Raw genomic sequence first — 16,267 nt, 5'->3', positions numbered from 1 at the left:
AGCATGGAGAAGGTGGAAGCACGGACAGGCCATGACGGAGAGATTTTGGGACTGGCTCAGCCCCAGTGGTGGCTCTGCTGAAAGTGAGTAAAAAAGGCGTCCCGCGCCGCCCGAGCGCCAGGCTGGCACCCGAGGGGCACAAGCGGAGCTCGGGGTGTGCCCGCCCGGGGCGGGGCGGGCTCAGCGAGGTCCCGCCCCCGCGGGTATAAGGGCGGCGGCGGCGGCGGCGGGCGCGGGTCCCGCGGCGGCGATGGCGCTGCGCTGCCTCCTGCTGCTGCTCTGCGGAGCCGCGCTGGGACCTGCCGTCCACCTCGACTTCGCCGAGCACCGCAGCCAGGCCGCCAAGATCAAGGTCAACCCCCGCGGCAACCTCTGGGCCACAGGTACCGGGCGGGGGGACACGCGGGGTGTGCGGGGCACGGCGAGCTCCTGCACTGTCCTGTGGCTGCCTGTGCGGAGCCCCCCGCTCCCACGAGGGGAGGGGAATGCTGGCAGGACCACGGTGGGCAGGGGGAGACCAGGGCAGGCGTGAAGCCACCTCCACCTGCATCCCCGGGCGGCAGGTCCAGCGTCCTCAGGCGACTGACGAGTACAGCATCCCCGGGTGTTAGGTCCAACATCCCCAGCAGACTGAGCAGTCCGGCATCCGTGGGTATCAGGTTCAGCCTCCCCGGGTGGCATCTCTGTAACCCCGGAGAGCCTGTCAGCGGGAGCCGAGTGGGAAGTTTCCCAAAAATCCCATGCGGAGTGACGACCTGGGATTTCTGGGTTTCCCTTAACTCAGCTGGTTTGGGCATTAGGTCACTTGGTGCTTCTTGCTGGTTTGTGCCGGTGCAGGGTGGCCGGTGACAGCCCAGCTGGAGCCCTGTGTCCCCCCAGACACACCGTGTGTGGTGTTGCAGGTCACTTCATGGGGAAGAAGAGCGTCACAGGCTCCCCACACCTGGAGACTCCGGAGGAGCCTGCAGTGCCAGTGGTCTTCGGTCCCTCTCTACGAGCCCTGCTGGAGGACATGATGGAACTGCTGACCCGGGAGCTCCTGAAAATCCTCCTGCAAGAAAGACTATTGGATGAGAACCAAGGGAAATACGACCTCACTGACCAGGTGAATACTGACTTACATGGAGGGAGATGCTCTGAGCAGGAAGGTGGAGGAGCTGTGCTGGAGATGGGAGCACCTGCACAGCTGCTAGAGGTGCACTCCCCCCTTTACCCTCCTTTTAACCCTCCTTAAACCATTTCTTAAGACCAACCATAAAGGGACAGAGGAGAAGTGTCCTGAGGCATGTGTCTAGCTGGGCAGTAACAATCCCAGGTGCTTGGGAAGGGTGTGAGGATGAGCAAGTAACACTGTGATGGAGCTGTGACAGTGGTGATCTCCAGGGCTTGTTAATAAGCATCTGGGTCTTCCTCAGCCAGATGCAGAAGAGGATGGTGTTCCCTTTTCCAAGGACAGGGAAATCCCTTCTCCCTCTTATTTCTGAAGAGAGACACCAAGAGGGACAGAGTGTGTGAAGGGAAAGTATCTGTCAAGCAAAGAGCTTTGGCTCTGTGTCACGATGGTTGGGATTCCTCAGTGCTGAGGGCACAAAGCCTTGCAGAAGGGAGGTGTGCACTGGTCCTGCTGCTTCAGAGTGGGTTTTGGGGAGCAGGGAGAGGGCAGGAGCTCCACTGGTCCCACTGTGTATCGGCAGATCCTCAGCCTCCTCACTGTGGCTTTTACCTTGGAGCTCGCTCAGCTCCTCGTGGAAAACCTGCCCCTGGGAGCAGTGCACAGACACAGATCCTCAGGCAGGATGTGGAGATCCAATTGCTCAGTCCAGGGATGGAATTGCTGTGTCCATAGATGGAATTCGTCTGTGTGGCTCTGCTTGTTTGTTGCCTCCTGCACACTTCCCTGGTGCCTCACCCTTTCCACTCACTGCAGGAAGTAACTGGGAGTCTAAAAAGGATGAAATTCTCTTAGGTCAGTCCCACCTGTGCTGTCCCACTGGGCCAGAAGCCTGAGGAGCTGTCCAGTAGCACTGCACACAGGTAAAGCTATTTCTGCTATGCAGGGTTAGGCAGGGCTTGCTCCTCTATGCTTTTTTTGGGAAGGCACAGGTGGAGCAGAGTTGCAGACTTGGGAGCCTGAGTGCCACTGATTGTTCAAGCACCTTTTTGAATCACTTTCAGCAGATTAAGGTAAACTGAGGCTTCCTAAAGAGCCGTTCCCATTGAGTAGAGGGCTTTTCACAGTGAAGATCCAGCTGGGCATGGCTGAAGGCATCAGCCCACCCCACTCCCTGTGCAGTGTGCTGTGCTGGGCTGCTGCAGTCTTTGCTTCTCAGATGCAGCAGGAAAGAAGATGAGGGCTGTGGAGGTTCTGGACCCTTCCCCATCCCCTCCAAGGAACCTTTGAGCAGGAGGGCACTTGTTGAGAGGATGGCAGAGCTGGTAGATGTGCTGACCTGCCTTGTTTCTGAGTGTGTGGTGTGAATTTGGTAAAGGTGCTCCCTGGGGCTCTCCCCTGCGTAGGTCGCTGCTCATGTTGCAGATGTGCCTGTGCAGAGGCTGCCCTGAGCACTGGTGCTGTGCCACAGGCTCCATATGAGTGCCTGAGCCCTGCCAGCCCTGCCAGTGCTCCTTCCCAGTGCTCAGAGGTGGGCACTGGCCAGGTGTGGGACTGGGTGCCAAAGCTCTGCTGCTGGAGGGCAATTTGTCTGTGGCCATGCAGGTGCTGGCCAGTGCCTGTCTCAGTGCCTGGTGCCTCTCTGGGTGGGATGCCCTGCCCATGTGTGGCATCACAGCTGAGCTGCTTGATGTACAGCTGGCTCCTGCCCCTCCCTTTCTCTTCCCAAAGCCTGAAGCCTCTCCTTGGCCAGTGCCCTGGTTCCCTTGGTCACCTTGCTGGGTGCTGTTTCTGGTTTTGCTCCTTGGGCACCTCTGAGCACCTCACTTCCCCAACTCCTGCCCTCCTGCTCCTTTCTCCCACCCATCCCCAGGGCATCCTCACCTCTCTGCTGTTGCGGATATTACGGAATTGCTTCTCCCCAGTGCCTCTGAGTGCTGCCCAGGTTGTACTGTTCTGTGTGACCGTACTTTTTCTTGCTCTTGTGGTTGTCACAGTGCCAGTCCAGCTTGGCTTGGCTTGAGGGGGAAAGCTGTCTGGGTAGCTTGTCTGCCCTGACAGCTTTCCCCCTCAGCGTGACTGTTGTTAGACACTGGGTGTCAGCACCCAGCCTAAACTGACCTTCCTCACAGGCTTTTTCATAGCTCTGCCCTGTGCAACTCCCTGTCCATGCCCTGCTCAGGATCTGTCGCTTCCATCTCAACTTTCCAGCCATGTGTGGCAGACAGGGCTTGGCTCTCAGCATGCTGGGGCTTCACAGTGCTGCCACGTTGCTGTGTGTGACAAGGATTGGGGTGGCAGAGGAGGATCCTTCCCATCCTTTGTCATCTCCTCGGGTGTGTGGCATTAATTCCCCAGGATGCAGAGACCGTGTGCGTGGAATGGAACAGCTCCAGGGGTATGGGGAGAGCCCTTCTGCCTGAAGGCAGGTGCTGCCTTGCATAGCTCTGGGACCTGTGGGTAGTGCCACTCCCACAAGCCCCTCTGTGACTCTTCCCTGCTGTATTTTCTCTCTTTTTGCCTTCTCACATTCTCTGCTGAATGAGGCTCTCCCCTGGAGCTGCTGCCTCACTGGGATGAAGTTTCCCTCTGACATCTGACAGCCATGGTTCAGCTGTTGGAGCACAGATGGGAGGCTTCTGGCTGTGTCCTTCCCATGGGCTGTCCCAAGCCACCCCTGAAAGTGCCGTCATGCTTCCAGCATGGGATGTTTGTCTGATCTGCCCCGTGGCACCCAGCATGGGTGGTGATGGTGGTGGTTGTGTTCATGACCCCGTGTCTCACTGTTGTGTCTTGTTTTGTAGGAGACAGGGCTTTTAACAAAGGTGCTGGAGAAGTACTTTTCAAACTGAGGAGGTGCAGCTGGGGACGATGAGGTCTGCAAGGTCGGCTGTGTGTGGTGAACTCAGGACAGCATCGTCCTTGGGGGTTTCTACAGCAACATCACTTTTATTTATTCTCTCTGTGTAATATTGTTAATAGTGATGGTGTGTGTGAAAAGCGGAGCCTCTCTGTATAGTTCCTGTATGTTTTGTGTTTTCTTGACGTCTGATGTGCCCCTGTGAATAAAACTGGCTCTTTGAACAGACTCTTCTGTGGAGCTAGGAGGGCAGACCCCCCTGGGCCTGTGCAGGGAGAAGGGGGAGTGGGAGCACCTTGGGGCAGGGTGAAGGGGAGTTCCTGGCTCTCAACAGCTCAGAGGGGTTGGATTCAGTCCCTGCAGCCTCTGCTCACTGAAGGAGATCCTGATGTGACAAAACAGCACACTTGGGTGAGCTGATCACGCCACTCACCACTGGAGCATATTTGTGACCCTCCTTGCTGGGAATATTACCAGCAAAGTCTTGTCCTGGCAGTGGTGGGATTTCTGGCTCAGTCAGAGTCGCAGCCTTGTGGCACCCCAGGGTTAACTGCAGGCTCGTTGGCCTTGGCATCAAACAGTGTGATGATGAGGCTGCTTTGTGAGGATGGCTTGGTGCACCCTCACCTCGTGCATGTAGCTAAGCACACCCAGGGGCAGAGGTACAGCCCTGAGGCCCTTTGTTGTGCAGGATGGCTGGGGAAGGGAGCTGCGACCTGGCTGGAATGAGTGATGGAACAGTCCCATGAGCAGACTCTGGTTCTATACCTTCTGAAAGTGCTGCTCACAGGTGCACCCCAGGGCTGCCAGCCCCTCCTTGGGGTCATGGGATCAGAGAATGGGTTGGGTTAGAAGGGACATTGAAGATCATCTTGTAGCCATGTTCCATGGGCAGGGACACCTTCCACTATCCCAGGTTGCTCCAAGCCCCGTCCAGCCTGACCCTGGGCACTTCCAGGGATGCAGGGGCAGCCACAGCTGCTCTGGGTACCCTGTGCCAGGGCCTCCCCACCCTCAGAGGGAGAAATTCTTTCCCAATATCCTGTCTGTCCCTGCCCTCTGGCAGTGGGAAGGTATTTGTCCTTGTCCTCGCACTCCAGGCCCTTGTCCCCAGTCCCTCATCCCCAGTCCCTCTCCAGCTCTCCTGGAGCCCCTTTAGGCACTAGTAGGAGCTCTGAGGTCTCTCCTGAGCCTTCTCTCCTCCCAGCTGAGCAATTGCTACTGTGTCAGCCTTTCCTTGGAATATCTCCATGGCCCTGGGGCTGTCCCCCAGAAGGGCAAAACCTGGCAGCAGAGCCCAGAATGATGCCATAAATGAAACCATGAACTTTCACACTCTGCTCCCCATTCAGCCTGATCCTCTGATCCCACAGGACGAGAGCCATTCTCCCAGGAACAGGAACCTCAGAGCCACATCACACCAAGCCAAGGATGATCCAGCATCTGAAGATGCTGGTAACTAGTAAAGGGGTCAAAGCCATGCTAAGAGACCTTCCCACCATGCTCCCTATCCCTTCAAAGATAGTTCAGATCCTGTGAAGCCTCCTCTTCCTCACTGGAGCATTTGCTTGGCTGCAGCCCCAGGGAAGAGCATCACCTTGAGCCTCCCAGGTTCTACATCCTGCTGGTGAACAGCCCACCTGTAGCACCACCTGTAGTTATTCCTTTTGTGAGCCCTTCATGGTCTCCTACCCACCAGCTTTGCTCAAGAGGTTTCTCACTGTCCTGCAGTTGTTCACACAGGAATCTGACTTCTGTCTACTTTTTGCCCAGACTGGTTGTTGTGTTCTGGGATGTGGGTGACCCCCAGATCACCTTTTCATTAGCTAGAACTAAGCTAATTGGCTTAAAACTAATTATTAGCAAGAAAAATAATGACACTGTGGATTGTGTTTGACACTGGAGGAAACCAGATGCCACTCAGCCAGCAGTGTGAGGGACTGACAGCCTAATGGGGTTCCTGACTTGATGTGTCATGGGACCACCCTGTCAAGCTCACTGGAGGAGGAGCAGGTTCCTGGCCATGAGACACCCAGGTGAGATCCTCATTCTCCCACTGACTGAGCCAGAACCTGTCCAGCTGCCTCTCTGTCTGTCTGTCCCCAGCCCCCCGTCACTCTCCTCTGGATTGAAATAAAGAAGGGGGAGGTCACTTGGTGACTGCTGCCATGGCTGGAACAGGCTCACCTTGGGGAATATAAGTTAATTTATTGTCAATTAATTTAATATAAGTATTTGATTCAGGTTTTGGAAAAAAACAAACCCCCCAAGCATTTTCACACCTGGGGAAGGTGCCTCCCCTCCCCTTTGCCAGACTCACTTCCAGCACCTCTCCTCCTCCCTGTTGTCACTGCAGGTGACACTCAGTCCTCTTGTGGGAGCAACAGCTGCAGGCAGGAGGGATGTACCTGCTCTGTCATGGATGAGCCTTCCACAGGCAGTGCCTTCCGTGGCTGTGGTCCATTCAAGGAGTGCATTTTCCACCGTGGAGCATCTCTTCATCCTCCTCCTCTGAACTGCTGCACAGACTGGAGCAATGCTGGTCCCCCGAGCCCTGAGTGTCCTGCACCTCCCTTGGACACCATCCTACAAGCACAGGATGACTCAGGCTGGAGAAAATCTCAGCAGATCTCTAGTCCAGCCATCTGCCCAAAGCAGCGTGAGCCCTGAGCTCAGACTGGGTTACTCAGGGCTTGAAAACCTCCACGTGTGGAGACTGGGTCTGCTGCTCGGCTGTTTCAGTGTTTCTATTTCTCCCTCACAGGCAAACAACTAAACCCCTATTCCCTCTTGAATTTAGATTACAAACTGAGAAGGTCAAGAAAGCTTTTGAAGAAGCTCATCATTTTTGGCAGTTTGCCAGCTCTGCCCTGTCATCCACCTTTCTGACATTTACCTGCTGGCCCACAGCACGCTCAGGCTTAGCACAATGTCCTATCACTCACCAGGTCATGTTCTTTGGAAAGTTCCAGGACCAAAGCTTTGTGCCCTAGCTTAGAAAATTAGTAAATTCTTCACTCTAGTGTTTTTCCCGGCTCTGGTTTGTTCCCATTGCTCCTCTGGTTTGAGGATGACCCTCCACACTGCTGCTGGGGTTCAAGTCCTTGCTCACAGCAGAACTTGCTGTTTCTGCACACCACAAGCAGAGATGCAAGGAGACCCCTCAGGGTCACTGGGATGACTTTCCTGGGCTGCTCAGACCTGTGACACATTTCCTTGGAAGCCCTGAGGGCTCCTGGACAGACAGCTGTGAGCATTGCTGCTCCTCGGCTTCCCCCCCAGCCTGCCATGGCACGACCCCAGGGATGGGCAAAGAACGTGAAGTGAGATAAATGGACGCAAGCCACCTTCACCATTGACATTTGCGTCTTTGGTTGTGGGGTGGCTCAGAGCAGGAGCTGGCTCAGGGGGTGCCAGTGAAAGCCCACTGCCACCACTTGGTGTCATTGTTGTCCCAGGCTTGGTGAAGTGCTCCCTGCCGTGCTCACTGACAGAGGACACTCTCCTGCTGTGTTCTCGCAAAGACATCAGGCCCCGGGGTGGGGTGCTCCCTCCTCTGAGGTGCTTGGAGACCTCTTCCACAGGAGACCAACAAGCCAGACAGTGAGGAAGGGAGGGAAAGAGGCAGAAAGGGAAGCAGGCTGCCATCAGGGAGCAAAACCGTCTCCTAAATTCCATTGCCACCCCCCACGCTCCTCCAGGGAAAGCTCTTCATATCCTGATATGGGCGTGAAACCCTGACCTGACCAAGGTAAACCCGGCCAGGACAGAGGCCAGGACAGCCCGAGGAAGTGGGTTTCCAGAGCTTGGCACTGTATCCAAATGATTTCCAGGGAGCAGGGCATCCTAGTGCAGAGGAGGGGACGTTAAATGTAGTGTACGATCTCAAAGCTTATAGAGATTCCAAGTGGCCAAAAAGGCCAACAGCACCTGGCTTGTAGCAAAACTAGTGTGGCCACAGCCCAGGGCAGTGCCCATCGCCTGTGCTGGGCACTGCTGAAGCACCTCCAGTCCTGCGGGGGAGCTCTGGGCCCCTCACTCCAAGAAGAACATTGAGGGGCTGGAGCAGGTCCAGAGAAGAGAACCGAGCTGGGAAGGGGCTGGAGCCCCAGGAGCGGCTGAGGGAGCTGGAAAGGGGCTCAGGCTGGAGCAAAGGAGGCTCAGGGGGGACCTTGTGGCTCTACACAAGTCCCTGACAGGAGGGGGCAGGCAGGGAGGGTCGGGCTCTGCTGCCAGAGAACAGGGACAGGAGGAGAGGAAAGAGCCTCAAGCTGTGCCAGGGGATGTTCAGTTTGGACATCAGGAGAAATTTTTTCACAGAAATGGTGGTCAGGTATTGAAAGGGGCTGCTCAGGGAGAGGGAGTCCCCATCCTGGAGGTGTCTAAGGAATGACTTGACAGGGCACTCAGTGCTCTGGGCTGGTTGGCAACGTGGGGATTGGTCACTGGTTGGACTCAGTGGTCTTGGAGGTCTTTTCCAACCTCAGAGATCCTGTGATTCTGTGCTAAGGGATACAAAGGCCTTTTCCTTATGATATAACCCACCAGCTCACTTTTTCCTATCATGCACCAGCCTCTGGAAAAATCAGACTGGTGAAGATGACACTGAGAGGGTGATAGGACCTTCAAACATTGAGATATGCGTTTAACAGAGGCCAACAACCACTCAGTCAACATCAAGGGATCTGCCTGTTGGGCTGGCCCTGCCCAATCCAAACCTTTAGGTACAGCAGAATGGGATAAAGTTCCTGCAGTGCACATAAAGTATATGCTGGAGAAAACAATCTGGGTTATTCCTGCCTCAGGCAAAGGCAAACCCAATCTATGGGATTCCTTTTGCTCAAGGACTTGAGTCCACTTTGTGGGTGCTGGAGGATGGGAAAGACCAACTGTGCCTCAAGGCAATTTGATCTCGGGTGAGAACAGCTGATAAATTCAATTGTATGAAGTCAGTTGGTACATAATGCTGTGCATTATCACTTCTATGGCACTTCTACACACTCCTCATCCCACCAGGCACTTCACAGCACGGTCTGGATTTGGGGATCTGAACCTGACTCCCCTCTGATCATCACATTAACAAGGGATGAACTTTGATGAAACTGGACAAGTGCAGTGGTGATGGAATAAGAACTGGCTTTAGCATGGAACAAACTTTTGCTGCCCTGAAAGACAGCTGGAACCCAAGGTCATGGTCAAAATGAACTCAGTGGACTTTTACAGGCACAGTCCATCAACTGTGGGAATGATCTCTGTGTGTATCCATCAGAACACAAGGAAGGTCACAGGGTCCTGGGAAGTGTGGAACCTGGCATACCGTCAGTGGTGTGGGTAAGGGGTGGCTACTGCCCTGGTTTTACTGGGATAGAGTTAATTTTTGTCTCAATAGCTGGTCCAGAGGTGTGGTTTGGATGCAGGACCAGAATAATGTTGACAACACAGGGATGTTTGGGCTGTTGCTGAGCTTACTCTAAGTCAAGGACTTTTCAGTGTCCCATGCTCTGCCAGTGAGGAGTTGCCCAGGAAGTTGAGGGAATCATGGCCAGGACAGCTGAGGGATATTCCATAATACAGAACATCATATTCAGTATATAAACTGGGAGGAGCCTCCAGTTGCCCTCAGGGGCAGCCTGGGCATTGGTCAGCAGATGGTGAGCATGAATCGTGCATCCCTTGTTTTTCTTGTGTGTTCTTTTAACATTTTTTTTTAATTACAGCTATTATCATTAGCAGTAGTAGTATGGAGTATCACTAGTATTATTAGTATTTTTACATTTTTGTGATCTTTCAATTATCAAACTGTTCTTATCTCAATCCACAGAATCTTCTTCCTTTTTCTTGTGGTGAAGCCTTTCGTTACATCAGGTCCTTGGCTCTTGAAGAGATTCAACTAAAGATGGTAGACAGCAAGAGGCCTGACAGAGATCTGGTACTTCTGTAGGAGCCCCAGCAGTTTGGGACCCATTTCACATTGGAACAACAGTTCTCCAGTTTCACTTGGAAATGAGAAGGGGCCAAACTCCCTGGACACACCAGTCTGTTCTCACTGCTCTGGTCTTTAGAGGAAACTCTTCTCCTGACCCTCTTTCTCAGCCCAGGAGAAATCCCAGCCTTCTGGGATATGAAATGACTCCAGTGTTGCTGGTTCCAAGCCAAATCTTCCCCCAAGGGATGTGTTCACCCTGGCCCCAAGGAAATGCCTTGCTCTGGACTAGGATGGGCTGTGCTTCAGAAACTACAGCATGGACATCACAGAACATGGAGCCTTGAAATCCTGAGTGTTCTCCTGCTGTGAATAACCCAAGGGAAGAGGCACAGGTGCTTGGCTGTGTCAGCAGAATCACAGTCCCCTGCCTGCCCAGTCTGGGAGGTCTCAGGGCTGTGTCTGAGCCAAAGCCCTCTATATGACCCCGCTCAGGAGATGCTGTTACAGTGTGTGTGCACCAGATTGGAGCCAGGGACCATCCCAGCTACAGACCCACAAAGTCTTCTTTTATGGGCTTTTGTATGGGATGAAAACAGCTCCAGAGCAGTAGGGACAAAACCAGCCATGGGGTTGGATGAGAGCCCTCCTGCCACAGGACTCCCAAAATCATCAGGGTGCTGGAGTGCAGTGAGAGAACACAACACAATCTTGCTGCCATTTTCTATTCATTTCTATTCATTTTAACCTCTGTATGGGGCTGAGAAGGAGCCAAGGACTCCAATAGGAATAAGGTGTTCATATATTTATTGGTTCTTCAGGCTCGTGGAGCATAAAATACAGTGAGCAGGATGCACCTGAGGTAGCACTGGGAAATTGCACCAGTTACAGCTCGTGGCACTCACGGTCCCACTGTGCTGCAAAGGAAGGTGCCATAAACCACCTCCTACCATGGCCACCAGCCAACCTTTGAACTCCTTGCACAATGTTGAGACTATGCCAGGAATTGTAGAGGTGCAAGAATTTCCATGGAATTTAGGGATTTTATAAAATATGTGTAGGTCAGTACTGCCACACTGAGGTGTTTTCCTATTGTGGCAGACAAGCCAAGCAGTAATTCTGGCAAATCTGCTTCCTGAAGGAGTAGGCAGAGGTGAATACAGTAAGACCCTTTCCTAGTCCAGGTGGGATACAGAAACTTAGGACACTCCTTTCTTTCCATTTCCTTCTCTCGCTGTTCCCACAGCCTTGTTGACATCCCCCACCCCCTCACGTGCCAAGGACACCTTTGCCTTCAGGAGGGAATCTGTGCCTGTTCCAAGTGTTTTCAGGCCAAAACCAGCAAAAACTGGTCCAGGGTGGTGGCACTGATAAGGGAGCCACCAGCCTCCAGCATGGCCTCAGGAAGCAGCTCCAGCCTGGCCCTGCTGCTGGTGTGGGAAGCAGCAACCTGCTCCAGAACCTGGATCCAAGTGCCACAGGAAGGGATAAGGGAGCTCCTGGCAGGGCAGGAGACTTGTGGGAATACTTACCTGGGACTTGGGACAACAAGGGACTCTGTTCCTCTTGCCTGGGAACATTTGGGTGGCAGGCCTAGACCTCAGAAGACCACGTCCTTTCATGAAGGGCCAGCTTCCTAGCTCCCTGCCATGTGTCTTTTCCCTGGAAGGATGGGAGACACATACCCTGAAAGGTTTTAGGGAACCAGCTCTGCTGGGAGGTCTGTGAGGCTATGGTGGGAGGAACAGGGCCTTCAGTCTCGTGTAAATTCTGGTGGGTGACTGCTGAGGGCCTCTGGTTCAACCCTTCACTCACAGCAGGACTGTCACCAACTGCAAGACACCATCCCAGGGTGATGTTTGGTGGGACAGGAGCACTGGGTGGGAAGAGCTCTGAACATTGTCCATCAAAGCTCTTGTGACACCCAGAGCTGGTAGACAACATGCATGGGAGACCTGGCCAACCCCAAATCTGCCTTGGATATCTTCCACCACAATGTTCACTCTGCTGATCCGAGATCTGGAAGCTCACACCCCTCAGGAGGTGGTGTGAAGGGATTCCAAGGCTGGCAGGGAGATATAAGACAGAGGAGTTTCCATGGAAAAATGTTTATTGCTTAAAATTGGCCTCTAATGCCAGGGATTACAAGAGAAAGCTTCTCTCTAAGCTGCAGGCAGGGATGAAAGTGCTAATTACCACACAGTGCATCATTAACAAGCCCCAGCAAAGCTGGGAAAAGTTTGACTCCCTGATGGTTACATCGAGCTGGCGGGAAGGGCTGTTATCTGTTATCAAGGTTCCCCACACCGGGACAGTAAAATCCCTGATGAGATGCATCCCAAAGCTTATGCACTTCTCTGAGACTCATCCCAGGGCAGAGGAGCTCTGTCAGATGAGGGAGACACTCTGGGATGAGGCTGGAGGAGCAGTTTGGGAACAGGCAAATCCATTTGCACTCTGATGGAGAAGAAACACCTGTAACAGATGCAAGATGGGAAGCGACGTCTTTCCCCTCTCCTCCCACCCCCCAGGGTATCAGGGTACCTGCTTAGATCCTCACATGATCCCTCCCCATATCCCTGTTGCAGGCTGGGATTAGGGCAGCCTGGAAGGGGCACTTGGGGTCCGTGGACAGCAGAGAAGGGCCGGACCTGCAGCCCCTCATCCAAGCTGAGTAGCCCCAGGAAGGCAAGGGAAGGAACGGGACCAGGCCCAGCCCGTTCCCCACCCAGGCACGGGTTGTAGTGCCCATGGGATCAAACATGGAGTCTGTGGGTGGGATGGAGATATTTGGGAGGGCAATGGGACAGCTATGCTTCTGTCCCCTGGATCTCTGAGAACACATGGAAACCTGTAACACTGGCAGGAGCTGACAGCAGCTGTTTGGGACTGGAAGTAGAGATGATCAAGTACCCAAAGCAAGATGCTCTTCCTGTCATGTGCCACAGAAGGTCCAGGCTGTGTCCAGAGACTTGTTCCTCTCCTGCACGATGGCTCTTGGAAGGGGCAGAGGGCTGAACACTCAACAAAATTTCTGGATGAGGATTTCCTCAAAGTGCAGCTGAAACCCCTCCTGTTTCAGTTCCCACCAGGATGATGTGTGGCTCCTGCTGAGCTCTGCCTCCATCTCCTGGCAGTCCTTTCACGTGACCCTGACCTGTCTTCATCATAAGATAGGAAACCCACTGGTCAGTGTAGTGGGTAGCAACACCTTCTCCCTCTCTCAAAATGTGTAACTTCCAAATAGAGCTGGAAAATGGATCCTTCTTGCAAATATATCTAGAGTCAAACCAAGGCCACGGCAGCCTCTCTGCTCACCAAGGTGGAACTGATGAGAGGGAGTCCCTCCTTCCTTCCTCCTGTCCTTTCCTTCAAGCTGCTCAATCATGGGCCATTCAGCTGTGACAAAGATTCCTGGGCAAGGACCCACGGGACGGGCTTCATCACAACAGAGTCCCAGCTCGACCCCAGCTGCAGCTTTGTCCCTGTCAGGGAAGAAGACAGAGGGGTGATGGGGACAGCTATGGGGCAGAGTGACACCTGGGCATCTGTTTTTCTGGCTCCAGTGGGTCAGAAATCTTCCTGGTCCATCCCCAAAATCATCTCCCTGCCCAGGCATGTACCCACTCTTTCCTCACTGCACTTCCCAGCACGGAGAGAGGCGGCTGATCCAGCACTAAACGTCTGCTTGCACAAGCGGTGATGGGTGCTGCTCCCCTCGCCCCCACCTCCCTCCGGTGACCTGGATCAAATGACTCATCCCTAATCCAGGGATCCATCTCTCCAGAGGGAGTGAAGCAGAAGCTGCCCAAGGAAGAGGACTGCCCCAGCAAGGGCAGGGTGCTGACAGCGGGAGAAGAAACTCCCTGGAAAACGCGTAATATTCCCTCGAAACTGTGTGATGAAACACACTCCTTTACTACCTGCAGAAATAGCCAGGAAATTTAACATTTGAAAAGGTGGAAAAAACACCATGTTTAATGATGGCCTCTTCCTATATGCAGAGTGCTGGGTGAGGGGTAAATCAAGCAGTTTTTTCACACTTCCCAGGATATGATCTCATCAGCAGTCCAGGGAAGAGGAGAATCCCACTGTCACCATCACGCCCCATTTCCATCACTGCTGGGGACAGATGAGGGAACCAGAGCAGCTCGGGGAGCTCCCCCCTGACATCCTTGCACACAAACCCTGTGTTGCTGAGAAGAAGGGGAACTCCCTCCCCCTTGTTTTCATTTCTGGCAATAGGGTATCTCCCCAAAGGACAGGTTTGTGATGCTCACCTGAACAGCCCCAAACCTGCCGGGCCTCAATCCCTTCCAAAGGCAAACTCCACATTTGGTCTATCCAAGCCAGTGCAGGGCTCATCTCTCTGCTGCCTCTTCCAGCTCCAGGGAGTGCAACGAGGGATGGTTTAGACCCTCATCCCGTGAGTCACTTCACCTCCCCATCCTGATTAATTTCATCCTGCCAGTTACCACCCACCTCCTCAGTTGTCCTCTCCCACAGACGGAGGGAGATGTGTTTCCACCTTTCCAACAGGTCCAAAGCCCCACGGGCATCCATGTGATCACTCCTAAGGATTTGCTCTGTTTGCTGTGAAGTTCACAACTCCCTCTTCTTTGCAGAGGCCGACAGAGCTGGAGCTGGTGCCACATCCCCACCAGACAGCACATCTCTGCACATGCATTCCCCAGCCACGTCACCCTTGCCACCCTTTATGTAATTTTTTCAAACAACTCTCGGGGAGGGATTCAGTGTTCAGACTGGGTAGGACCATTTGGAGACTTGAGGGGAAATGGCAAAATCCTTGCCCAAAAAATGCCTTTATTTCCTGTCGGGCATGAGTGGAAACTTGTTGTGGCCTCCCTCTGCCAAGGGGGTGGGCGTCCAGCCAGCCCATTCACTGGGATACAAAAAGAAATAGCCAGGGGATGGCTGTGCCAATTTCAGAGGGAAGACCCCAAACATGGGTCAGGAGAGTGTTTCTGCCACGCTGGTCCCTCTCAGTATCAATACAACCTTCTTCAGCCAACCAAAATGCCAAAGTACAAGAGCAAACCACAAAAGCTTGAATTTCCATGGTCTCCATGCCGTGGCCAGGTTACAAAGCTGAGCATCTTCTGCATCATGGAGCTGGGAGCACCTCTAGACCCATTCCTTTGTGCTGGTCCCCTGTGCCAGTCACTGTGTCACCTTGCCCGGTGACCAACAGCCCAACCAGGACCTTCCCAGGGAAACTCCCTCAAGGATGGGGCCAGGAGCAGGGTCATCAAGGAGGCCACGCAGCCACAGCCCGTGCTCGATGATCTCAGCTGGGAACCTTCGCCAGGCGGTGCAGGGGAGGGCTTTGAAGACCTCTGCTGTCTCGGACAAGGATCCACAGGGGCTTGGCAGCTCCAGGGTCTTCCTGCCGTGTGGAACTGGACTTTGCACTGTTCTGCAAGAAAAGTAAAGGAGAAGAAGGCAAACCGCTCTCAGGACTGTGCCAGCCCGTAGCTTCCCTGTGTGCCCTGGGGCTCAGCAGGAGGGCCGGAGCGGCTGGATGATCTAACAGCCTTTGGAGGAGGGCACCCTGAAAAGCACCGGGAGAAACACAGCCGTGACTCCACGCTAGGCTGGCTCCTCGCCCGCAGCCCTGGCAGGAAGCGCTGGGAGGCGGGCAGGCAGCATCCCGGCTCATCCCGGAGCTTCCCGGCGCTTCCCGGCTCGTCTCGGTGCTTCCCGGCGCACGCCCCAGCTCCCAGCCCGGGACCGGCCGCAGCGGAGGTAGGCTCGGGGTGGGGAAGGGGATGTGGGTGTTTCTGCTGCTGCTGCAGGGATAGCCTCCATTCCCGGGGAGGAATGGCAGCCCTTTCCCAGCGGGAAAGTGAGCTGGTCGAGTGCTGCGGTGAAAACAACATTTCGCCCCCAAGCAGCGTCCCAGCGTTCCCCCAGGCGGGTCCCGGGTGGGCGGCACAGCGCAGCAGGGACGGGCAGTTTCTCTGTCCCCTCCGGGTTCCTGCCGCTTCCTCGGACGATGAGGAGCTGACACTGCCGGGCCAGCGAGGAGCAGCCCGGCGGGGCTCATCCTGCAGCGATTCACCCAGAGCTCCGGGCACAGAGGGAGCCAGGCTGCTGGATAAAGAGCTGAACTAGGGAGGGTGGGAGCACAGGGAAGATTTTGGGGATGGAGAACAGGCAGAGGAGGGGAGTGAGCAGCCCAGAGGTGTTTGCGTGTTTTGCTGTCCCTCTTTGGGGACAACCTGATGCCCTGGTGGCTCCAACCCTGTACGCCGGGAAGATGGAGGGCTCCCGCAGGAGATGCTTGAGTGCATGCCCGGTGCGGGATTGCAGAGTCCAAGGGGCACTGAGGTGCACGCACAGCCGTGTCCGG

The 16,267-nt window shown here is 54.5% G+C and overlaps 1 protein-coding gene across 1 annotated transcript; it reads left to right on the top strand.

The window, feature by feature from the left end:
* Nucleotides 1-250: 250 nt before the first annotated feature.
* On the top strand, nucleotides 251-4,131 carry NMB (neuromedin B; the record flags this gene model as incomplete). The annotated part of the gene is made up of 3 exons (XM_082290574.1): nucleotides 251-383; nucleotides 903-1,105; nucleotides 3,916-4,131. 3 exons carry the CDS (start codon nucleotides 251-253, stop codon nucleotides 3,961-3,963), a joined length of 384 nt encoding a protein of 127 aa, XP_082146700.1. The 3' UTR covers nucleotides 3,964-4,131.
* Nucleotides 4,132-16,267: the final 12,136 nt, after the last annotated feature.

Source organism: Coloeus monedula (genome assembly GCF_965178545.1).
Source record: "Coloeus monedula genome assembly, chromosome: 14".
Taxonomy (NCBI): Eukaryota; Metazoa; Chordata; class Aves; order Passeriformes; family Corvidae; genus Coloeus; species Coloeus monedula.
This window is presented reverse-complemented; position numbering and strand designations above follow the sequence as displayed.